Genomic DNA, 26120 nt, shown 5'->3' with positions numbered 1-26120 from the left:
ATTAAGATCTATTTGTATATGATCATCAGTTGATATAGTTAATTAATACTTCGAAACGGTATTTAACTAAGTATTAATAAACATATCTGGTCCAGTTCTATATATATTCTAATATATAAAGCACCTCCACTAAAGTGTCCTACCACACTAGTGATCGAGATCTAGATCACATGTATTTATAATACTAGTGGACCGTACTTGCAGTAATTAATCTAAAGATTCAATAACTTTATTTTACTGCGAACTATTCAAGTTCATTTATCTCAAACACAATCCTCCCGTACCAATACGTGTTTGAGATCACATATATGAACTTAGGAATTTTTTCTGATATTTACATAATATTATCACAGAATAATATAGTCCATAAAATATATACATGACAAATTCAATTCATTTATTTATTTCATAAAACAATGTCTACTACATATGCTTTCAGGGCACAATTCCCAACAGACCACATGTCCAACACTCAAGGAGTAGGCAGGCATGCTTTTACATGACGTCAACCACGAGCAGGAGCTTGGGGGCTAAATGTTGTACCCTAAAAATTAGCACGAGTTTAATCACTTAGTTAGGGATACAGTTGACAGATAAATATATGGAAAAGTAGACAAGTAGAACATCTACCCAATAATGATGTGAGCAGCTCGAGTTAGGACTTGGCAATACGACATTCAAGTGATTATCATGTCACCTCTTAGGATAACGGTCCAGTTCGAGACATATAGTGGCTAGATCCCCCTTTGGGCGCTCTGAAGTTAATCCGAACTAAAGTTTAGATAATCTTTGATCACCACCTCGATGAAGATATTCAGCTTGTGGAAATTTGGTCGTAATGCATATTGAAGGATCTCGAAAGACTTGGAGGCTCTTTATACGCTCATTAATGCCAGGATGTATTACACATCTATCATTTATTATTCGAGATAGCAGGAGCATATTATGATATGCAATCGTATCCTAATGTAAATGGAAATTATCTGTATTAAATGTATACCATATTTATGCACACAATTACCCAAACCTGTCCAGGAAATTCCACTATAAATATCAGGGATAATGGACAGGGAAGGGGACGACCTTTTTATATTACTGAAACTCTTCAGAAATTGTGAGAGAAAAACAATAATATTGTCTCGTGCACTAGGTGGATTTTAACCTCTGAACCACTTAAAATTGTGTGTGTACGAAAGAGTCCTTATAAGTTCATCACAGTTTACAAATAGGCACTAATACCCTTATTAGATTTCTAAATCTATTGTTAAGGCGAAAAACCGCATCAATAATAGTGTTGAAAAATAAATGAATTGAATTAATCAATTATTTTTAATTTAAAAAAGTAATTATATTTTAACTGTTTATATTTTATAAATAAAAAAAGATTTTAATTTAATAGTATTTAAAATTCAAAATTGATAAATAAAATCTTTATATATAAAGTAGTACCTTAAATAATTCTTTAAATGACATGATAGATTGGTTGTACGAGAATCGACCCACCATGTCATTATAAAAATGTATTATTAAAGAGACTCTAATTTGTTTTTACGTTATTTGAATTTGAAACTATATTAGTTTATATAAACAATACATATATATAATTTGTTTGGGTATGAAATAAGTATAAGAAAATATATTTATTAATGTTACATATATTATAAATTTTGAAATATAAATGAATAAATAAATTAATTAATTGTAATTAAAAAAATTAATTTAATTTCTATAAATAAAAAATATTTTAATGTAATAGTATTTATAATTTAAAAAAAACTTTATAAAATAATTTAGAATATTTATTTAATAATTTTTTAAATGACATGGTAGGTCTGTTGTGTGATAACTGACTTATTATGTGACATAATATGTCGGTTCTGTGAGAACTGGCCTGTCATGTGACATGGTAGGTCAGTTCTTAGTGAGCCGACTTGCCATGTAAAGAAAGGCGCAGAGTTAAAAGTAAAGCGCCAAATTAAAGTTTTTTTTCAAGTAAATTAGTCTCTCGCCTATACACTACTAAACGAGAGAACCTAGCTTTTATCATTTTGATTTCCCTCTTCAAAGTCGAACCTATACCTTTTCTATTTTCTTTTGAATTTGAACCCTATGGGTGTGATGGGCTTGTTTGTGGATCCAAAGGGGCTTGTTTGACGAAGACGTGTAGGTTCCAGTTTCTTCTTCAATCTCCTTCTAGATTTTTTTTTCTTTCATTTTCTGCTCTCTCTCGATTTGGATCTCTCAATGAATCCATACAACAAGTTTGTTCGCTCTCTCTATTCTTTTCTCTATTGTTATTATTTTAAAAAAAATTATTGTGTTTATTTTTCTTTCAAATACTGATTTTTCACTCATGCTTAAGGCATATATATATCCCTTGGTTTTTTAGAATACTTTTCCTTATGCGAGGCTGCCTTTTTACCTTCATGTATGTTGACTGAAGGTCCTACGAATACTAAGGTAATTTCTAGATTTTTTTTAACTTTTTTAATTTTTAGCTTTACATATATATCATTTATATGTGATTTATCTTAGTTTTGACCCATGATATGGTTTTGTTGTAGAAGATGTAGAGATTTCAATAACCCTAAAACTCAAACTATTAGGGGTTTGAATTTTCTCACTCAAAAAACAAGGTAAATAATCTTTTTGAATATCTTAATGCATCAAAATAACATTGATTTACATTTTTCCTAACAATATTTACTCTTTTATTTTTTTCTTCTATATTTTATTTCAGATTTTTCTTTCAAATCCATGGAGTCTCTTTAATTTGTCAAAATTAAAACAGTTGTACTAGTTAATGATTTTGAAGTTTACATTCTCTACCGTGAAAGTATTTTTTATTATTAATATTTTCATTTGGCATTGTTGTATATTTTTTTCATTTTTTTTAGTAATGGTTTTTGGTTTGATAATATAGTGAAGGATTTAGGGGAAAACACTACAAGCATTAATGGGGGCTTCGTTGTGGGAATTGTTCCGATCTTTCTCTGACATGGATTCCAAAGACCTTTCGGCAACTATGAAGGTATGGTTTTGGCACCTATTAAATATGTATGCCTGTCACATAATATTGGTAGTCCTTTTGATTAAAGTAGACTATTCTTCCTTTTTTAAAAGAATCAAAATTGTGTTAAATGATGCATTTAAATCTATATTACACATAATAATTTGATTTTGATCAAGGGTATGCTTAATGTATACTAACTGTTTGATAAAATGGCTTATATTTTTTTGGACCCTGTATTTTATCTCATTACCTGTTTGGACCTTGTGTTTTGACAAATTACTTTTTGGAACCTATATTTTGTAAAATGGTTAAAATAGAACCCTAAACTCAATTTTGATGAAGAAAAAATTGAATATAACAATACAGTTTTTAAGCAGAATGATTTTATTTTTGTTCTGAATTGTTAGTTTGGTAAATTATTTGTAATTTTAGTTGAGAAATCATTGACCAAAATCGAGTTTAGGGTTCTATTTTAACCATTTTACAAAATATAGAATCCAAAAAATAATTTGTCAAAACACAGGGTCCAAACATGTAATGAGGCAAAGCACATGGTCCAATAAAGTATAAACCCTTGATAAAATGCTTCAAAGAATTTGTCAATATTTTCCTAGAATTTTATGATTACTTATATGTATATGTTCTCTGTTATTATTTCTGAAATAAGTTGGACTTTTAGTGACAGACTGGTCACTTCTCTTGGCCCAGGAATTTATTGGAATACATTTAGTTTGGTCACCACTCATGTTATTTATTCTACTATCTTGTTAAGTGTTTTGGTGTGTTGATGATCATACATGGTTCATCCAATTGCTCAATTTTGACCTCGTTATATTCAAGGTTGAATACTACTTAAACCATTCATTTTTGCGTTTAAAATACTTATTGGTGTGTAGTCTCATTAGTCTAGTTATTTCTTGCTTAGTGATAGAAATTTTCCATATCCTTGAGTATGGTCTCAAGGTTGCGAGGTTGAAACTATTTTGCAAAAAATTCCAACTCTGTCTCGAAATATGAATATTGTTGGTTAATCTAGAATTACAACTTTATCCTTGTATCGATTTATTTGCACTGGTTAGTCTAGACTCGTAATGGAGTTATGCTCATGCTTTGTTATTGGTCCTTGCACTTACTTTTATGCTCATGCTTGGTTAGTGATCCATGCACTTATTTTTGTTATACTTTTTTTTGAGCTTATGGTATGATTGTATACCACTTATGGCCCCTCAAATTCCCATGATTGAGAAATCTTAGGTTATTGAATATTGAGAGCTTGCAAAAAATAACAAATAAAAATAATGAAAATTATTAACATTTTATTGATAAAAGGTCTCGTTAAAACCTTCAAGAGCCAACCCTATGGGAAAATCTCAAGAAGGGAAAAGAGTGCCTTTGGGAAAATTCAATCTTGGTTACAACTAAATAAACATCATTCCATAATTTATTGAAAATATGGTCGTAGATGTTCAACGTTCCAAGCTCATGGGACCGATTCTCCATTTAGTCGAGCTAGTATATAGACTCCAGGTCGAATGATAGATTCAATTTGATAAAGTACTTCCCAATTAGTTCCAACCATGTCTGCAGATGGGTCTCGCGTGGCCAAAAATATACGTCTTAGCACCAAGTCTCCCATTCCAAAGTGTCTATCTTGAACCCTTTTGTTGAAATATCTTCTAGCCCTTTGCTGATATGCAACATTTTTAAGTTAGGCTTCATCTTGATTTTCTTCAATTAGATCTAGGGATTCTTCGAGCTGGGATTAGTTTGAGTCTTGATTATATGCTTCACGCAATATAGTAGGAACTTCGACCTCAATCAGCAACATCACCTCGCAGCTGTAGGCTAGGGAGATTGGTGTGTGTCCGGTTGAGGTTCGAGTTGTCGTCCTGTAAGCCCATAGGACTTGTGGTAATTCTTCTAGCCATCTGCCTATAGTCTCTTCGAGCCTTTTCTTCATAGAACTCTTGAGAGTCTTGTTTATGGTTTCAGCCTGACCTTTTGCTTGGGGATAGGCAACCGAGGAGAAGCTTTTAATAATCCCATTTTTCTCGCAGAACTGTGTGAACATCTTGCTGTAGTACTGGGTTTCGTTGTCTAAGACTATCTTTCTTGGTATCCCATATCTGCAAATGATGTTCTTCACCACAAAGTCCAAAACTTTCTTCAAGGTGATTGTGGCCAGAGGTTCAGCCTCGGTCCATTTAGTGAGGTAGTCTACGACAACTACTACATATTTGACTCCACCTTTTCTTGTTGGTAGGGATCTGATGAGGTCGATTTCCTATACTGCGAATGGCCAAGGGAATTTCATCATGGTGAGCTCGGTTGGTGGAGCTCGAGGTATCGAGGGAAACCGTTGACACTTGTCACAATGCTTTACGTATTCAAATGAGTTTGCCCATACAGTAGGCCAGAAATATCCATGCCTTATTACTTTTTTTGAGAGGCTATGCTCCCTAGCGTGATCTCCACATAATCCTTCTTGAATTTCTTCTAGGTTTTCTTAGCCTTGGGTGCTTACACCTCGTAGTAATAGCATGGAATATCCTCTTCTGTACACTATCCCATCGAAAATAGTGTACCTTGGTATTTTGTAGATTAATTTTCGGGCCTCGTTCCGGTCTACAGGCAGGTTCCCAGTTTCGAGGTAGTCGATTATAGGTGTCATCCAGGTAGGCTACGATTCTATCATGTCAACTTCAACCTCACCAGGCTTGGTTATGATCGATTATGGTAAGAACTCCACTGGTACTACATTGAGTGTGTCTGCCCTCCTGGTTGTGGCAAGTCAAGCTAGGGCGTCTGCATTTGATTTCTGTTCTCGTGGAACCTGCTCGATAATGTAGAACTCGAATTGTTCGAACACCTCTTTGACTTTCTCCAATTATGCTGCTGTAACACCCCAAAGTTCCTAATAAGTCTTAGTGTCTTGATTAGGGTACCAGGAGGACATTATGGGAATATTGTGTGATATTATATGATTTAATTTAATATTTATGTGATTATGTGAATTGCATGAGTTATATTATGATATGACTGTTTATGCATGTTGATGTGTATTAAATATGCTTGTAGGCCCACTTCTGTTAGAAATGACATTTTAGTAATTTTGATCCACTAAGGATTGAGACCACATTATTATGTGGATATATTTGAGGTATTCGGCACGAGGCGATCCTGGTGAGTAGTTTAGTGAGAAAGTCACAACGGGGTTAAATACTCGGCTCAGGATGAGCTTAGGGGTATTTTGGTAATTTGGTAAATTATTGGGATTTATTGGATAATGGGAATTAATTTGGTGCATATTTGGGTTTAGTAGATTTAATTTGTAATCTATGATATAATTTGAGGATTAGTGGGAATTTTGGGGAAAGGACTAAAATGCCCTTGGTTTTGGTTAAAAGGCATTGGTTTGGCTAGGGGTATAATGGTTAATTACCTTACAACTAGAGAAAAGGCAACCTTGGCTGAAGGTTTTGGTCATACACGTACACGTCTCTCATTTTCTCTCTTGGTTACCTCTTTGTGTGGGTTTTGGAATCTAAGACAAAAAATTGAAGCTAGTTTGTTCTTAAGGAATTTGTAAGAATTTAAGCTCTCTTGGGAGATTAGGAGCTAGCAAGGAACATCAAGTGGGGATTTAAAAATTCTTTAGCTGAGGTAAAGATGTTTGAACCTTTCTTGGTGTTCTTCCTTTCACTTTGGTGTTCTTGAAGCTATGGAGAATTTGTTTGGGACTTTTAATTTAAGGGTGTACGCCCTGATTTTCCAACGGGCTATTAGCGAGCTGAGATACGACCTAAACTAAATTAGCCACGTGGATCCCCCATGACCGGAGTTGTTGTCGTCAGGTCCTACCTCATTAGCTCGGGGTATCCAAGGGTTCACCAAAGATTACTTAAGGACTGAGTCTGGACTCTGAAGGCCACAGGTCGAGGGAAGCATCCAGCTCGTGGTGCGAGCTAGAGTTGGAGGCTGTGACCTTTTGTAAAGTCAACCACGCAAGGTAAACGTGCATATATCGGACATCATGTGTCGGATATATCCCTGACTTCTCGGACACGCAGCATGAACGTGCGTATTCAGACACCCACGACTGGGTTGGGCCATGCGGCCCATTATCCCCCTTACCTATTGATTAGACCACACTTCATGTGTCAGGTTTTAGGAATTAATCATGAATGTCACAGAGCTGACATGTTAGGTAAGAAGGTCACGGGATGACCTTCTTACCAACTCCCAGGTGCCCTCTCCTATAAATATGGAGACCCTGGGAGTTGCAAAGGGTTGGATTCTATTGTGTAAGGAAATACCCTGTAAAAGAATACCAAGCATATAGCAATAATATTGACTGGTGGAGTAGAAGGATTTTAACCTTTGAACCACCTAAAAAACGTGATTGTGTCACTAGTCCATTTAAAAAGATCATTCATCTATTTCGGTTCAACATAAGCACTAATCCCTTCCTCTTATGTTCTTAATTAACTGTTGGCGAAGAACTGCATTAACAGTTTGGTGCTTTCGTTGAGAGCTAGTTAGATTGGTGCTATCGCAAACATCCAACTATGGTGACCACTCGATCAAGACAAGGTAACGAGAAGGAACAACATGATGGGCAGGAGGCTCATCATATCGCCATCCCCGGTGAACAAATTCCTGAAGTCCAGCAACGGCCGGGCAAGCAGCCGGTTGGCCAGAATGACACTGGAAGTTCGGCGCCTCGGCCACCTAATCCAAACCCAGATTTTTACACTGCGGTAGAGATGGAGAATGCTCAGCTGAGGAGCCAACTAGTAAAAGCTAATCAGCAGATCAAGGAGGTGTTGGCCCGACTACCCCTCTTACAACCGACGCTAATGTCAGAAAGAGGCAAGGCGAGACTCATAAGTCCCGCCAGGGTAATCGGTCCAGGCCTAGCCGCTCGGACAGACCGCTGGCATCCAACTCTGTTCCCTCATCGCACCGTCGAGAGGAAAACTTCAAAGAAATGCCTAGATCCAAACAGCAGTATAGCCGCTCGGTTCGAACTTCAACTCCCAGTTCACAACCAGCCTCGAGCGCGCCTAGGAGAGCTCGAAGGAATTCCAGAAGGAGATCCAGGGAGGGCTCACAAAATCAGCCCGTCCCCACCAGCCGTCCTGCGCCTCGTCCAGATCGCCAAGCGCGGGACCCGCAGGTTGACAGGGCCGAAAGGCCCCCACCTAACTTGATCCGCCCTGACGGAACCAGGATTGCATCTTCGGTCAGGCATCCCCCGTCTCCTCCTCGGCCCATCCGAGACATTCCAGCCTACGAAAGCAGTAGGAGAAACCCGTCGTCCGTAGGACCTTCCTGACGCAGCAGGACATCGAGAGAGAGCCCGGATCCTCACCCCCAAAGGCGGACTCCGAGCTTTTCTAACGGGAGCTACTGGACCGGCAGTCGTCGGAGTGACCTTTCTGGCGGAGACCTGCGTCAACGTTTAAGCTCGGCACAAAGTCCTCAAACCACCCAGGGGGCGACCTGCGAGATCGCCTAAACTCTCGTATAAGGGAACCAGTAGGAGGTGGCAGCCATGCTCTCTCAGGGGGAGACCTGTCCGAGGTGCGAAACGGCGGGAACGCCCCAAATAACCTATCTCAAGATTGGAGGGGCAATAACCCACCAAACGTATACAATGGATCTGGAGCTGTCGAGCAACCCCGGAATAACCAAGGAAATCAGGACAAAACCCTCGAGTGTCTGGCTCAGATGGAGGAGTTGATGAGGAAGCTCCTGTCAGAAAAAGAGAAAGACGAATATGATTCGGGGGACGAGCTGGAGCTCTTCGCCCCCAGCATAGCAGCAACGACTTACCCACCCGGTTTCTGTATGCCACACCTGTCCAAATTCAACGGAGATGGAGACCCGTCGGATCATCTGGGGATGTTCAACACCCTGATGATGGCCCACAAAATTGGCCATGAGCTGAGATGTTTGATATTTCCCTCCACACTGACTGGACCAGCCATGCAGTGGTTCAAAAGAGCATTCTGAGCCTCCCAGGCTGCCCGCGTCAAGGCCGACTCTCTGGCTAACGTGAGGTAGCAGCCCGACGAGCCTCTGAAGGCTTACCTGAGCAGGTTCGCGAATGTCGCCGCTCGGGCCAGAGATGCAGATGACAGATCCAAGCTCATGGCCTTGAGGACTGGAATCCTCGTCGGAGGGGGACTCTGGAAAGAAATACAAATGAAGGGAGTTAGCTCAGTGAACGAATTCCTAAATAGGGCCCAGGAATGGATCAACTTGGAGGAGGCCGAAGCCTCAGCTGTAGAAACCAGCCAGGTCCTGAGCAGCCCGCTGGAGTGGGAACGGAGGTCATGACTGCGACCCAGAACGTTACACAGAATAACCAGTTCGGCGGAGGCAAAAGAAAGGGGAGCGGCGAGGGCAGCCAGCACGACCCAAAGAAGAATAAGTTCGTAGATAAATTTAAGCCGGTCTACGCGACTTATACAAAGCTCACCCACTCTAGGGAGAACATCTTCCTGGAAAATTCTGCTCGCCTCCCCTGGAAGAAACCGGAGCCGTTAAAGCACCAGAAGGGGAAAAGGGACACCTCCAAGTTTTGTCGTTTTCACAACGACGTTGGCCACAATACTGATGATTGTAGGCATTTGAAAGATGAGATTGAAACTCTCATCAGAGTCAGCCCCTTGGCTCAATACGCGCGAAACAGGGTTCCGACAAGTCGACCTGCTCCGGAAGTCCCGATTAGTCAGCCCGGGTCTCTGGTGGATCAGGACGTCCCTCCTCCTGTGATAGGAGGAGAGATATCCACAATCTCGGGGAGATCGACATTTAGCTGGCGCGAGCAAGGGCACCCAGAAGAGATACATAAACGAACTCAAGGTGCATAACGGAGTAGAGTTTGTGCCGGAGCAGCGTCTCCCAAAGCAGCAGCGATTGGAGAAGCAACCAATCATTTTTACAGAAGAAGATGCTGGCCATGTTCAGTTCCCTCATAACGACCCTCTGGTCGTAGCAGTGCAGCTCGCTAATCGGAGGGTTAGGAGGGTGCTAATCGATAATGGGAGCTCGGTAAACCTTCTATTCCGGTCCACGCTGGAGTTGATGGGTTTGGCTGTCGCCGAGCTGAAGGCAACCTCCATGATGCTGTATGGTTTTTCGGGAGAAGGATCAGCAGCCATAGGGACTATCGAGCTGGTGATCACCCTAGGAGAAGGGCCTCGGACAGTCTCTAAACTCCTCGAGTTCATGGTCATCGACTGCCCCGCTGCGTATAATGCTATTTTGGGCCAACCCACACTTATAGCTTTTGAGGCCATCACTTCTGTTCGCCACCTCGCGTTGAAATTCCCTTCTTCCACGGAGATATGCACGGTTCGTGGTGATCAGCTCATTGCCAGGGAATGCTACAGCATTTCCATGAAGGGAAAATCAAAACCCGGGCAGCTAGCAATGACCATCCAAGGTGGAGGAGAGGAATCTCAGGAACCTTTAGCTGATCCTGAGATTGAAAAACCTTAGAGCGCCGAAGGGGAAAATATCGTCTTAAGTGAGGATATTGACCCCCTAATAGGCGAGGACAGGTCCGAGCTCCAGGCCATCGAGGAGCTCGAGGAAGTAAGCATCGACCCACAAAACCCTTCACGGATGGTCAAGCTCGGAAAAAACCTCTGTAACAAGAGGAAAGCGGAGCTGACTAGGTTTCTACAGGATAACCTGGATGTGTTTGCGTGGTCACATGAGGACATGGTGGGAATCAGTCCAAATGTCATCATGCACACCCTTCATCTGGACAAGAGCATTCCTGCGAAGTCCCAGAAGCAGAGGCGCCTGGGAACAACCCGGGCTGAGGCCTTAGAGGAAGAAGTAGACTGGCTCAAGAAATGCGGCTTTATCCGTGAAGCCAAGTTTCCGATTTGGGTCGCCAACCCCGTGCTGGTCCCGAAGCCCAACAGGAAGTGGCAGACTTGCATCGACTTCTCCGACTTGAATAAAGCCTTCCCCAAAGATTGTTTTCCCTTGCCAAGGATTGACCAATTGGTGGACGCCACGGTGGGGCACGAGCTCATGTCCTTTATGGATGCGTACTCAGGCTACAATCAGATCGCCATGAATCCGACGGACCAGGAGCACACCAGCTTCATGACCCCGACTAACGTCTATTGTTATAAGGTCATGCCATTCGGGCTGAAGAACGCCGGCGCTACACACCAGAGGTTAGTAAATAGAATGTTCGCCAACCAGATCGGGAAGAACATGGAAGTGTACGTTGATGACATGCTAGTCGAGTCAAAGACTGGCGATAACCATGTTCCTGACCTGGAGGAGTGCTTCAAGATACTACGGGAGTATGGCATGAGGCTTAATCCACAGAAGTGCACTTTTGGAGTCGCATCTGGAAAATTCCTGGGTTTCATTGTCAATACCCGAGGAATCGAGGAAAACCCCAACAAGATCAGATCATTACTCAAGCTTCCCTCACTCAGGTCGCGCAAAGACGTCCAAGGCCTGACATGAAGGGTGGCAGCCCTCAATCGGTTTATTTCAAAATCCACCGATAAGTGCCTGCCATTCTACAACCTGCTCCGAGGGAATAAGAAGTTCGAATGGACAGAAGGGTGCGAAAGTGCTTTTCTCGATTTGAAGGCACATCTGGCAGAGCCACCCCTATTATCCAAACCAAAGGTAGGAGAGTCTATTTTTCTCTACCTAGCTGTCACAGAGGATGCAGCTAGTGACATATTAGTCCGAGAAGAAGACTGGGTTCAGAAAGTTGTCTATTACATCAGCAAGAGACTTCTCGGAGCTGAATCCCGATACCCTTTGATGGAAAAATTGGCGTTCTGCCTTATCATGGCCTCCCGAAATCTCAGGCCGTACTTCCAGTCCCACTCAATACACGTCATGACTGATTAGCCTTTAAGGCAGGTTTTGCAAAAACCTGAAGCATCGGGACGCCTATTAAAGTGGGTTATCGAACTCAGTTAGTTCGAGGTTCTGTACACCCCACAAACTGCTATAAAAGGTCAGGCCCTGGCCGATTTTGTGGCAGAGTGCACAGGATTCCAGGAAGATTCTGCAGAAGACTCACCCCAGCTCACCTCGGCTCAGGCGTCGTGGAAGATCTTCGTAGATGGCTCGTCCATTGAGAACGGCTCCGGGGCTGGAATCATTTTGATATCCCCTGAGGGACATAGATTCCACTCGGCGCTGAGATTCGGATTCAAGGCCTCCAACAACGAGGCCGAATACGAAGCTTTGCTGGCCGGGCTAAGAATAGCCCAGGAGCTGAAGGTGAGCTCCGTCCAGTGCTTCAGTGACTCCCAGCTCGTGGTAAACCAGGTGCTGGCCGAGTATCAGGCACGAGGACCCAAGATGGCTGCATACCTGGCAAAGGTAAAAGTCGAACTGTCTGCGTTCGGGTGAGGCTCAATCGAACAGATACCTCGGGAGCAGAACGCTAACGCAGACGCTATTGCCAAGCTCTCCACCTCCGGGGAGACGGAGGCTTTGGGGTTAGTTCCGGTAGAGTTCTTGGAAAAACCAAGTATAGAAGAAGTCAGGACGGAGGTCGAGAGAATCGACGCTAGGCCGACCTGGATGACCCCCATCCTTGAGTATCTCACCGAGGGGAAGCTACTTGAGGGGCGCAATGATGCGCAGCGGGTACTGTACCAGGCCCCAAGGTTTACGGTGGTAGACGGGGTGCTATACCGGCGTGGGAACTCCCTACCTCTCCTACGATGTGTTCTTCCAGGTGAAGCAAAGGCCATCCTGCAGGAGGTGGATGAGGGTTTTTGCGGGGATCACACTGGGGGGCAATGCTTGGCCCTAAAGGTCTTAAGGCAAGGATATTACTGGCCCACTCTGTCCAAGGACTCGATCTCGTATGTCAAGAAGTGCGACAAGTGCCAGCGATTCGCCACAGTTGCTCGAGCTCCCCCAGTCGAGCTGAAGATGATCTCTTCCCCATGGCCATTTGCAGTCTGAGGAATCGACCTTGTTGGCACCCTCCCTACTGGAAAGGGTGGGGTTCGATACGCTGTGGTGGCCATCGACTACTTTATGAAGTGGGCTGAGGCAGAACCTTTGGCAACAATAACTTCCAAAAAGTCATCGACTTCATGGTTAAGAGCATTATCTGCCGATTCGGGCTGCCCAAGAAAATCGTTTCCGACAATGGGACTCAGTTCGACAACGACCTATTCACCGAGTTTTGTGAAAGGTACGGAATTGTGAAAAGCTTCTCCTCCGTGGCCTATCCTCAGGCGAATGGCCAGGTCGAGGCCGTCAATAAGACCCTAAAGGCGAGTCTCAAGAAGAGGCTAGACGAAGCCAAGGGGGTCTGGCCAGAATAGCTCCCCCAGGTTCTGTGGGCATACCGGACCTCGCACCGGACTCCTACGGGTCATACTCCTTTCTCCCTGGCTTTTGGGAGTGAGGCAGTCCTCCCTGTGGAGATTAAGGTACCTTCGCATAGAGTCTAGGCATATGACCAGGACTGCAACCACGAGCTACTTTGCGCTTCCCTTGACTTGGTTGATGAAAGACGAGAAGATTCGCAACTCCAGCTCGCACATTACCAGCAAAAAATCACTCGTTATTTCAACTCAAAAGTAAAAAAGCGCGCCTTTAGCATTCGCGACTTTGTCCTCAGAAGGGTTTTCTTAGCCGGCAAGGATCCCAAAGATGGAGTATTGGGACCGAACTGGGAGGGGCCATATCAAATCATCGAGGTCATTAAAGAAGGAACTTACAAATTAGCTCGGCTCAATGGAGGGGCAGTCCCACGAACTTGGAACACCATCCATTTGAAGAGATATTATCAATGACACCCTTGTAAGGCCTAAAAGGCCATTTTTTATGTATTAAGCAATGAGAATTAACTTTTCGTTTATAATTGTACATATTTACAAGTGTAATTTAAAGTAACCACGAAAAACCCTTTCCCAGTTACTTGGGGGGCATATGGTACCTAGATATAACCAGGTCGCCTTAAAGACTAAGAAGTTAATTCAAATCGATTGATCGTTGTTTTTCTTAAAAGACACGAGATATTGATAAAAATTAATGCGAACTAAGTCCTATCCTGGATTTAACCAGGTTACCTTAAAGACTTAAAAGTTAATTTAAATCGATTGATCGTTGTTTTTCTTAAAGAGCACGAGATATTGATAAAAATTAACGCGAACTAAGTTTTCAAACTAAGTTCCTGGACATAACCAGGTCATAAAACTTAGAAGTTAATTTAAATCGATTGATCGTTGTTTTTCTTAAAGAGCACAAGATATTGATAAAAATTAACGCGAACTAAGTTTTCAAACTAAGTTCCTGGACATAACCAGGTCATAAAAGTTAGAAGTTAATTTAAATTGATTAATCAGTGTTTTTTCTTAAAAAGCACAGGATGTTAGTCAAAAAATTAACACGAACTAAGTTTTTCAAAGCAGTGACTAAAATGCATGGAGGCGAAGGGAAATAAACTAATTAAAAGAAAAAATTGATAAAACCAATTGTCTTGAGGTGGAAAAACCTCATGCAAAGTTACACAAAAAATGAGAATATTAAAGAGTGGGTGTAAAATGGAAAGGCCCTAGGCTCCACCAGTCGGTCCCGTGGAAGTCGCTGTCTCGCCCTCCTGCTCGGTCGGTACAGAGGCTTTCTCGGTCTCAGAAGGCGCCTCTTTCTGGAGGCGAGCTTTAAACCCCTCCAGCAAGGGCTCCCAGACGTCCACTCCCAAGAAGGAGAAATCACCATCCGAGTTGTAGACCCAGCAGTGGTAGAGCATGTCCTCCATGGCGGTGCTGGAAGCTGCCTTCTCCGTCTCAAAGGCGGCCTTAGCCTCCTCGCCCCCAGCCTTCGCAGAGTCTAGCTCGACCAGCACGGCGGCAAGGGCGGCTTTGGTAGCCTCGACCTCTTGAAGCTTGGGACGGGCTTCTTCCAGCTCAGCCTGTACGGCCGCCAGGGCATCCTTGGCTTCCTTTCCCTTCTGTTGGGCCGTCTGCAAGGAAGTCTGATGGGCGGCCAAGGCCGCCTAATGTTCACCCCTCATATCCTCGAGTTGGGCCTTGGCTCTGGCTATGCTCCGGTGAAGGGCTAGGACGCTCTGCAAAAACAGAGGCAACTGCCTTAGAAAAAAAAAAGAGAGGAAAAACAGGGCAAGGCATGATAATAAAAAATAAAGGTAAAGTGAGCTTACTATTAGGGCCATGCCCAATGAAAATTCCATTACGGCCACCGGGCTTCTTGTTTCGATGGCCCGCAGCTCTCTCTCATTGAAGCGGTAGAAGTGGTTGACGGCGTAGCTCGCCGTCTCATACACCGTCCCCCGAAAGACATCTGGAATCTTCTCCAGATCCTGGGGGTCCATCGGGATGCGTACCTTGGGGGGCGCAGTTTCCGAGGCCCCGAGCTCCGCCCCTGTGTCCCAGACAAAGGCCGGAGCTCGCGGAGGGGGTGGGGGCATGTTCTCCACTACAGCAAGAGGTGTAGTTTCCTCGGCCTGAGCAGCTGGGGTCTGCTCTTTCCCCTTTGCAGGGGACTTGGTTGGGGTCCCAGCGACTTTCTTCGCCACCCGGAGCTTCTTCATTTTGGGACCAGAGGCCCCAGCTGAGGGGTTCCCTCCGGTGAACATAGTTCGCAGATTTTTTCCCCCGGGCTGAGACATCTCCTCTGGCAAAGCAAAGACAACATCAATATGTCAGCAAGCAGTCATGCAAAAACAAAAACAAGAGGGAAAAAGGCGAACTCAAGTATATATATATACTAAAAGGAATCCTACCCCCCGAGCTAGAAGAGGAATCTATGGTCATGACCATTGGCTGCGGAGTTTCTGCGGGGGAATTACTTCCCAAGCTGGCGCGGGTTCTGGATCCGAGTCTGCCTCAGGACTAGACTCTTCTATGTATTTCCTAAGACCCGGAGCTACGACACCCTCCTAGAGTGATGGCCATGACCGAAGGTTGGTCCCATACTCCTCGAATAGGACTGACCTAAAGGCTAGGGTGTTTTCTACAACTATGGTACCCCTAGGGCGGCTACTTTCGTAATCCAATACGAGCTGGTCGATGCAGTGGAGCAGTGTTACATCAAAGTTTGGGTCACTTCGATGGCGTTGGATGAGCTGCTTGGGATTGAACCTAACTAGCCGGGGGTCTGCAGTGGCCCTATCTAAGTTCCTAAACATCTATAGGTTACCTTGGCCGGAGGGACCTGCAGCTGCTCCGGACCGGATCCTCTCCTCATGAGGGGCACCTCGTCCTCCTCATCCTCATCCCCCGCGGCCTCCTCCACGGGGATAAGCCTCATCTCGCGAGCTGGGGGAGGCACCCGGGGCCTCCTCAGATTCAGAGTCTGGCCTGAGGAGATCAGCTTGCAGGCCAGCATCGTCTCATCTGTCACGAGCTAGCGATAATCCTTCTCACTGGGGGGCAAGCCCGCCAGTGTCTCGTACTGGCTTCCAAGGATCACGGACTTCTCTGTCCTTGCGAAGATGGCTGCAGAGTTGTTTTAAGTCAGAAGCTAATAAAAAAAAAGGGAGGAGGGGAGCTAATCGACACTTAACTTATGATTTAAGGATAGTAGACACTTACGAGGACGGTTGAAGTAGTGTAGGTCGCATTTGCGAAACCCCTTGGACATAAAGACCTGGTCTTTGAAGTCGTTGGGGGTGGCTGGGCAGCTCGATGACTGCAGTCGTATTTGGAAATCGGGTTAAGTAATAGAACCCGTCGCCTCGCCCTCGCTGCTCCGGGCTGGCCTTGAGGTAGAAGAAGTATAAGATATTTGCCGGAGTAGGGACCTCCCACTCCTGTTTCAGGAATAGATATCTCAACCCCGCCAACAAACGATAGGAGTTGGGGGGGAGCTGGAAAGGAGCCAACCTCACGTAGTTGAGGAAGTCGGTGAAGTACTGATCCAGCGGGAGGAAAGCCCCGGCTTTGAAGTGCTCATCACTCCAGGCCGCGAACTCCTCGTCGAGCGGCGCGCTACTCCACTCACCTTCTGCGGGAGGTCGGGCGATCAGGGCGCCCCTCCCTAGTTCGATGCCATGGGAAAGGAATATCTTATTCACTTTCCCCTGATCGGTGATCTTCGAAATGATCCTCTCGGCCTCGAAGAAAGCATCGGGCGCCACCTCGAGCTCCTGCTCCACGGCCGGCTCGAAGGCAGGGATTGGGGAGTCTGTCATCACCTCTTTTCCCTTGAATTGTTGGGAGGACGAGCTGCCAGCGATCCTCTTTGGAGCGTTCTTCTTGGGTGCCATCTGGTCGCCTAGCGAACAAAAGAAAAGATTTCAGAAAAGGCGACCTAAGCATAAGGAAGAATCAAAAGGAGTTTTTCTTTGCACAAGCTGAGGTAATCTCAGCGCGTGGAGAGTTTGACCACGCGGTTCTATGAACACGCGCCTGTGCTCCCAACAGATCCCCAATTACTCGGAATTCGTGTGTCAGGAGGGTCAGGATAGAATTTTGCCTTGGAAGGAAAGTTTCAGTAGGCAAGAGAGGCAAAACCGCATGTGAAGCGTGTCCCCTAAGCTACCCAGTTTTGCACCCAACATACTGGATATTTTAAACAAGCATACCAAAAATCCTACCCAGAAAATTTCCCCAGAAAATGCACCCTATAAACCGTGTCCCTAAATGGTTTTATGCTACAGGCGATACCCTAACCTAAAAGGCTTTCACCCTTCATGCCCAAAAAAAACCAACAAAACCTTGCATGCGGCTACAGTAAATATTTACCTAGGCTATAGTGAAAAACAATTTCAAAACATGCACAGTCAGGAGACTTACAGAGTATTCTGGTTGGAGAGGGGATGAAGGGGTCGTCTGGGTTGAGGGCCTTGTCGGAGTAGATGATCCCAAAGCCTCAAGGGAGCCCTTGCACCTGATTTTTTGGAACGCCGAAGATGGTAACCGGAAGGAGAAAAGGGGGATTTTTGAGAGCAAGAAGAAGAGAAAATTCTGAAATTTTTTCAAATGAACGGGTGGCCCATGCGTAAGGTGGCCACCCCTTTTATATATGTGAAAGGCCATGTGAGGAGGGCCGTTGGATTGTCCTGATGTGGGATCCAAGGCTCTCCACTCGAAAGAAGAAACGACGGCTGAGTATAGGCTAGGCCATTTAATGCGGTTCTCGGAAGACGTACCGTCACCAACCACGATGTTCCACGCATTCGGCGCCTGCGTAGAATGTGGAATATGAAGAGTTCATGGGGAAGCTAAAAAGCCCCTACTGTGGCCCTACACGTCGTCGTGTACCACGAGCAGGGGCTTGGGGGGAAAATGTACGCCCTGATTTTCCAACGGGCTATTAGCAAGATGAGATACGGCCTAAACTACTATATCAGCCACGTGGATCCCCCATGACCGGAGCTGTTGTTGTCAGGTCCTACCTCGTTAGCTCGGGATATCCAAGGGTTCACCAAAGATTACTTAAGGACTGAGTCTGGACTCTGAAGGCCACAGGTCGAGGGAAGCATCCAACTCGTGGTGCGAGCTAGAGTTGGAGGCTGTGACCTTTTGTAAAGTCAACCACGCAAGGTAAACGTGCATATATCTGACATCACATGTCGGATATATCCCTGACTTCTCGGACATGCAGCATGAACGTGCGTATTTAGACACCCACGACTGGGTTGGGCCGTGCGGCCCATTATCCCCCTTACCTATTGATTAGACCACACTTCATGTGTCAGGTTTTAGGAATTAATCATGAATGTCATTGAGTTGAAATGATAGGTAAGAAGGTCACGGGATGACCTTCTTACCAACTCCCAGGTGCCCTCTCCTATAAATATGGAGACCCTGGGAGTTGCAAAGGGTTGGATTCTATTGTGTAAGGAAATACCCTGTAAAAGAATACCAAGCATATAGCAATAATATTGACTGGTGGAGTAGAAGGATTTTAACCTTTGAACAACCTAAAAAATGTGATCGTGTCACCAGTCCATTTAAAAAGATCATTCATCTATTTCGGTTCAACATAAGCACTAATCCGTTCCTCTTATTTTCTTAATTACCTGTTGGTGAAGAACTGCGTCAACAAAGGGTTTTAGGGGAGTTCTCTATGTATATGATGATAGAGATTGTTTAGATTATTGATTTAAAACTTGTTTTGATCTAAATTATGGTGTTTTATTTATTGCTTTTCATATTTGGAAAAGAGATTGGTTTTGAGAACTAAAAGTTGTGATTATTGACATTTCTGGGTTTTTGAGTTCTTCGAGGTTGTTTGTGAGTTATTGGGCCTATTTGGGGTCAAGGCTTCGATATTATTGAGTCAGGAAACTAGGATTGATGACTATTGAGGGTCTTGGGTCAATTTTTGGCAATTGGGTCAGAGAAATCGCAGAAAACGAAACCCAGAATTCTGGGTTCACGTTGTAGCGCCCCTGCGCTACGCAGGGGAGATTGGGGTGTGTCTGCCTATTTGGGCCACCATTCCCTTGTTTTGGGTGCCCTTGCACTATGCAAGGGGATTTTGGGTGCCCCTACCCTATAACCATTTCAATATATATCATTTGTTAGAGCTTGGAGGCTCGGGAGACGATTCCACCACGTCGCTTGGTTGAATTGGGAGTCCTGGGAGCATGGGATTGGTCCCAAATTTAGTAATTAGATTTAGAACAAGAGTACCGCTTATGGCTGTGACTAAGTATACCGCAAGGCTCGGGGAAGGATCGTGCTCTGGGTCGTACCATTATTCGCGTAGGACCTGAGGTAAGAAAACTGCACCTGGGTTGTGATTAGGGCTTGAGCCCCGATTATTGAACATGATTATATGCCTTTGAATATCTGTTTAAATATGAATGACTGTGTTATGTCTGAATAACATACTTGATTAAATATGATAGAAAAGCTCGACTTATAAGCCGTGGTGGGCATAAGCATGTGGAATATAGGCTGTTATGGCTGGTCACTATGGAAGTGCGATATGCACTTGTCTGGCTCTGAAGCCGCTTGAATAAACGAAGTGTGGTATGAACTTGTGTGACTATATGGTCGTATAATTGAGTTAAATGCCTGCTTGAGTATGGTTATTACTGCTAAGCATGCTATTTATGATATGTTAATTACCCGTGTCTACTTGTTTAAGTTTTCTTGCTGAGCCTTGGTTCACAGGTGCAATATGGTGTAGGTAAGGTAAGGAGAAGTTGGACCGACCGTGTACATATGCAGTCTGCTCGACCGCCACAGCCGAGATTCCTATAGAGGAACTAGGGTTAAACCCTGATTTTGTCGCTTAGGTCAGCCTTTTTTGTATTCATTTTATGTTTGTAATTAAATTTTACACTCCTTTTGGGATCCCATGTACAAGCTTAAACTTTTTAATGAAAATGATTACTTCTTTGACCAAACTTTTAATACCTAAACCAATAGTTAACTTTAATCACACGTATAAGTCCAAATGACTCGCTTAACGAGTCTAGCACAATTTTAAACACACAAGTGTAACAGTCCTGGATTAGTAGGGCATTACAACTTCCATCACTATAGCAGTGTGTGGCCTTAGCTTTCAGCTCGGATTCCACTCAGAGCTCGGCTAATAGTGCCTCATATTTAGCCTAGATATTTGAAGCCTCGAAGCCAAATCTTAAGCCTGAGTGAAACATATTTCAAGATGGGGTTATTAGGATATGCCTACCTCCTACCCGTCATCGTTGGAGGATCCATCGCGAGCTAGGGTTATGACTTCTTCATTGATTATTCATGTACATTAAACTATAAATTCAGCCAAGGCCTAACCTTTTATAGTTGTTCTCGGGTGGTTTGTGATCTCGAATTGCTCGAGTTCAACCGCCCACTTCAATAGTCTTCTGGGTGCTTTAGGTTTCGCATATATTTATCTTAGTGGCTGATCAGACAGCGCATTAATAGGATGTGCTTGAAAGTAAGGTGGAAGATTTTGAGATGTGTGAACTAGGCATAGTGTTGAGATTGGTTAAATACATGGTGGAATTGTTTAGGCACGAAGAGGTGCTAAAACAATAACTATCTCACAAAAGCCAACATGTGAAAGTTGACTTTGAGTATAGGAATTTTTAAATCAAACTTTTGGGTCCAAAATATTTATTTGGAGTATATAAGAGTAACCAAAAAGTTTGTGAGCATTTGGAGGTGTTTTGAGACACCTCATGGAGCCAAATTACAAAGGCATTGGCGAGGAGGTGACGCGTCGCCTGGGCTCTCAAAACCCTAGAGAGTGAAAGTAACAGGCAACGTGTTCACTAGTATAGGGCGACGCATCGCCTGGTCTGTTATGAAATGTCCGTACGGTTACGTGTTTTAGCTCCAAAACTTAAATTTAAATGGTTTAATCTCATTGGTAGAGTCTAATGAGGATCCTATACTATTTAAGGGGTTCAAATGAGTTAATTGGTGTCTTGATCACTCACCTCTTTCTCTCACTAAAGAAGAACACACACACACACACACACTCTTTCTCTAGCTCCAAGATTACTAGTTTTCTCCAAGATCTTCATCAAGAGTGCTTGAATTGCATGGAGATTTAAGGCTTGTGAATCCTAATCTCATTCCACTAGTTGTAGCTTCAAGCATCTTCAAAGGAAGGCTAGGAATAGAGATTTTTGGACAACAAATCTTCATTTGTGTCAAGCCTTGTTACTTTTGTGTTTCACATAAAATCATAGCTTGTGATTTTATGTCCCTAGGGTTTTGTTCTTCAAGGAAGGTCTACTTTAAACTTTATCCATTGTGTTTATGTAATTTGTGTTTAACAATTTTATGAGATTGATTTACTTGTGTTTTGTCATTGAGTTGTAATACAAACAAAGGTTTGTGAAGCCTAATCGCAACAATAAAAAATCTCTATCTCTAAAACTTTGTTTTGTGTCAAAGTTCTTGTGTTTCTAAAGGTTTTTGTGCTAGATAAAGTCATGGAAGAAAGTTCTTCAATCTCAGCCCTAAAGTTCATGTCCGAAGACCTAGTTAGACTAGATAGATTTGATGGTTCTAACTTTGTTAGATGGCAAGACAATGTCAAGTTTCTTCTCAAAACATTGAAAGTTCACTAAATCCTTGACAAAGATTTGAAGAGCTTGGAGGCTCGAAAGGATGATGACTCTCAAGAAGTGTTCAAAGAAAGAAAGAAAAGCGAAGAAGATGTACTCATTTGTAGAGGCCACATTCTCAATGCATTTTCAGATTGTCTCTATGATCTCTACATAAATACAACATTGACTAAGGAGATATGTAAAGCTCTTGAGAAGAAATACAAAACCGAAGAAGAAGGTACACACAAAATTTTCACCACTCAATGCATGGAATTTAAATTCTTTAATGCTAAACTCTTACTTCCCCAAATTCATGAGCTTCAAATTATGAATGAGTTGTCCACCCTCCAGGTAACATTGTCAGAACCCTTCATTGTGGGAGAGATTATAGCTAAATTACCTCCATCTTGGAGAAGCTATAGGAAGAAGATTCTCCATAGGAATGAATATATATCCTTAGAAGAGATCTTGAAGAACCTAAGGATTGAAGATGAGTCTCATTCTAGAGGCAAGAATATGGAAGAGTCCAATGAAGGGACATCCAAGGCTAATGCCATAGAGAAACCCTCTCAATCCAAAGGGAAGACTCACAAGAAACCCCAATCAAAGAAAGATACTCATCTAGCTCCAAGAAATAATGAAGGGCAATTCAAGGGTGTGAGAGGCCCTTGTTTTTTTTGTGGTAATAGTGGTCACTTGGCTAGAGAATGTAAGTATCGAAATCCCCATAACAATGGATCTAAGTTAACACAACTCAAGAAGAGTTGATTGTCACTTTAAGTGAGGTGAATGCCATCTAAGGAAAGGTGCAAGGATGGTGGTATGATACTTGTGCCACCATTCATGTAACCTATGATAGAGAGGTCTTCAAGACCTTTGAGGAGTCAAAGGATGGGCATGAGATCCAAATGGGAATGAGCAAAGGTCCAAGATGTTGGGCAAGGGGAATGTTGATCTTTACTTCACATCTGGAAAGAAGGTTCTTTTGATCATTGTATGATATGTTCCAGATATGAGTAGGAATCTTATGAGTGGGCATTTATTGAGAAAACCAGGCATCAAGGTGGTGTTTGAAGCCGGTAAGCTAATTTTATCAAAGGGAAACTATTTTATAGGAAAGGGTTATACTTGTGATGAGTTGATTAAATTGTGTACCAAGAACAATGGTTTTGATGATAATGCATGCTCATCTTCCTCTTATGTGCTTGGTTTTGATTTTATTACTTTATGGCATAATAGACTTGCTCATATAAGATTTAGTACAATTAAAAGAGTTATTAAATTTGGTTTAATTGTATGCAATGAAGTTGAGCATGGCATTAACATTCTAAAGTCTCATCAAGGGTGAGTTAATGTTGGTTGCTACTGAAGTGAGGGTTAAGCCTAAGAATTTTAATGAAATTCAGTTAAGCGTAACAAACATCTCTAAACGTAGCAAAGATGTTGTAAGAATTTCACCTATGTGAACTTAGAGGTGGGTCGACTCTCAAGAGAGTAGGAGTTTTCTCTCTGGATGGTTCATGAATGGATCAAGCACAAGACCATAAATAGTGCTGGGCACAAACAGTGCGAAGTACATAAGTAATCATATAGAGGCGTGTAAGACATTACTGGTTTTTTATCACTAGGAATGTTGGGTTCATTCTTTTAAGAATACCTTAGCATTTCGATTTAAGATTTTTAGTGTTTTCACTAAGGTAAATTTCAAACCCATAAGGTATTTTACTTTATGTGCTAACATCGTTGGCTAGAAAAGAAAGGATGTATTTAATCAAGTGGAGGAATGTTGGGATTAGTTAAATACATGGTGGAATTGTTTAGGCATGAAGAAGTACTAAAAAATAACGATTTCACAAAAGTAAACATGTGAAAGTTGACTTTGAGTATAGACATTTTTAAATCAAAATTTTAGGTCCAAAATGTTTATTTGGAGTACATAAGAGTACCCAAAAAGTTTGGGAGCATTTGGAGGTGTTTTGAGACACCTCATGGAGCCAAATTACAAAGGCACTGGCGATACGTAGCCTAGGCTCTCAAAACCCTAGGGAGAGAAAGTACGAGGCAACAATGCATTGCCTGCCAGGCAACGCGTCGCCTAGTCTGTTAAGGAATGTCCGTACGGTTACATGTTTTAGCTCATAAACTTAAATTTAAATGCTCTATTCTCATTGGTTGAGTCAATTGAGGATCCTATACTATTTAGGGGTCAAATGAGTTCATTGGTGACTTGATCACTCACCTCTTTCTCTCTCTAAAGAAGAACACACTCTCTCTCTCTGCCACTCTAACTCCAAGATTACTAGTTTTCTCCAATATCTTTATCAAGAAAACTTTAATTGCATGGAGAACCAAGGCTTGTGAATCCCAATCTCATTCCACTGGTTGTAGCTTCAAGAATCTTCAAAGGAAGGCTAGGAATAGAGATTCTTGGACAACAAATCTTCATTTGTGTGAAATCTTATCACTTTTGTGGTTTAGATAAAATCATAGCTTGTGATTTTATGTCCCTAGGGTTTTTTTCTTAAAGGGAGGTCTACTCTAAACTTTATCCATTATGTTTATGTAATTTGTGTTTAACTATTTTATGAGATTGATTTACTTGTATAATTTTTTCATTGAGTTGTAATACAAACAAATGTTTGTTAAGCCTAATCCCAACACATAGTGCTAGTTTTCCCATCACTGGATATCTAGATTCAGCTCCCAGTAGTCTTTTGCTGGCGTAGTAGACCAGTCTTTGTACTTTATTATCCTCCTGAACAAGTGTTGCATTGATTGCATGCTCAGTTGTAGTGATGTATAAGTACAATATTTCTCCCGTGACTGGTTTGGATAAGATTGGTGGCATAGCGAGGTGCTTTTTGAGAGCCTGAAAGGCGAGCTCGCACTCGTTTGACCACTCGAACTTCTTGCCCCCTCTCAAAAGATTAAAGAATGGTAGGAACTTGTCTGTGGATTTCAAGATAAACCTACTTCAAGACACCATTTGTCCCATTAAACTCTGGACATATTTATGCTTTCGAGGTGAAGGCATATCGATTAATGCTTTGATCTTATCCGGGTTTGCCTCTATGCCTCGAGCATTCACTATAAATCCTAAAACTTTCTCGAAGATACCCTGAATGAGCACTTTTGTGATTTGAGTCTCATTGATAACTCTAGCATATAGAGTTATCTTTAATACTTTTAGCTTATAATTTGATTAGAAAGGTCAGTGATTTTTGTCTTTGTCTATAGAATTGATTCATTTTCTTCTTATTTGTGTTTAGGAGTTAGTTTTTATTTTATGAGGAAAAAATAAGTAAGAAAATGATAAATTTCATGGAGTTGAGTGAAGTGGAAAGAAACTAATGTGATTTAAAATGATAATTTTTTTGTACAGGAATTATTAGGATGCAGCAACAAAGCCACAACATGGCTTCCAGGAAGCAAGAGTATTTTAGAGGTCCACCATAGAAGTTGCCACCTCAACATTATTAATCAACATATTTTTGAGTTAAATTGGCATGGGCTACTGATTGTAGTTGGACCTTTATTTCATGAGTTGATCCATATGTTAGCAAAAGACAAGAAAAAGAAGGGAAGAAAAGTAGCTAGCACGCGGGGAAGGAGAAAGAATGCCATAATATCATATATGATTATCCTTCCACTTTTTCATTTATATATACGATCATCCGAAGAAAAGGGGAGGCCTGGAACTTTTGGGCAGCCATTAGAGAGAGAAGTAGAGAACGAAGAAGAAGAAAAGGAAAAAGAAAGAAGAGGAATGAGATTCAAAGAGGATAAGAAGAGAACCACTTAGGGACACCTATTGGGGGTTGATTTTCTCATCATTCTCTTAGTATTTAATTTCTTTTCTTTTATTTTTCTTGACAATGTTTGCATTTATTATTAGTATTTTGGATATTTTATTTATGTGGTGAACTTTTTATAGCTAGAATTGTTAATGAATCCTAATGTTTGATTTTGGAACTTTGTTAATGGTGTTAATGTGAAATTGAGTTTCGTTCATCCAAATGATTTTAATGTTATTTACTTGTTTTTTTTTGGCCATAAATTGTGAGTAATTGAGTTAACTTTTAATATCGAAAAGGTTAA

The 26120-nt window shown here is 42.4% G+C and overlaps 1 protein-coding gene across 1 annotated transcript; it reads left to right on the top strand.

The window, feature by feature from the left end:
- The first annotated feature begins 2000 nt into the window (after positions 1–2000).
- Positions 2001–26120, top strand: LOC133784057 (uncharacterized). Its single transcript, XM_062223582.1, has 2 exons — positions 2001–3031; positions 25405–26120. Exons 1-2 carry the CDS (start codon positions 2957–2959, stop codon positions 25822–25824), a joined length of 495 nt encoding a protein of 164 aa, XP_062079566.1. The 5' UTR covers positions 2001–2956; the 3' UTR covers positions 25825–26120.

Source organism: Humulus lupulus, chromosome 6 (assembly GCF_963169125.1).
Source record: "Humulus lupulus chromosome 6, drHumLupu1.1, whole genome shotgun sequence".
Taxonomy (NCBI): domain Eukaryota; kingdom Viridiplantae; phylum Streptophyta; class Magnoliopsida; order Rosales; family Cannabaceae; genus Humulus; species Humulus lupulus.
The sequence above is the reverse complement of the archived record's forward strand: the minus strand, read 5'-3'. Positions and strand labels throughout refer to the sequence as shown.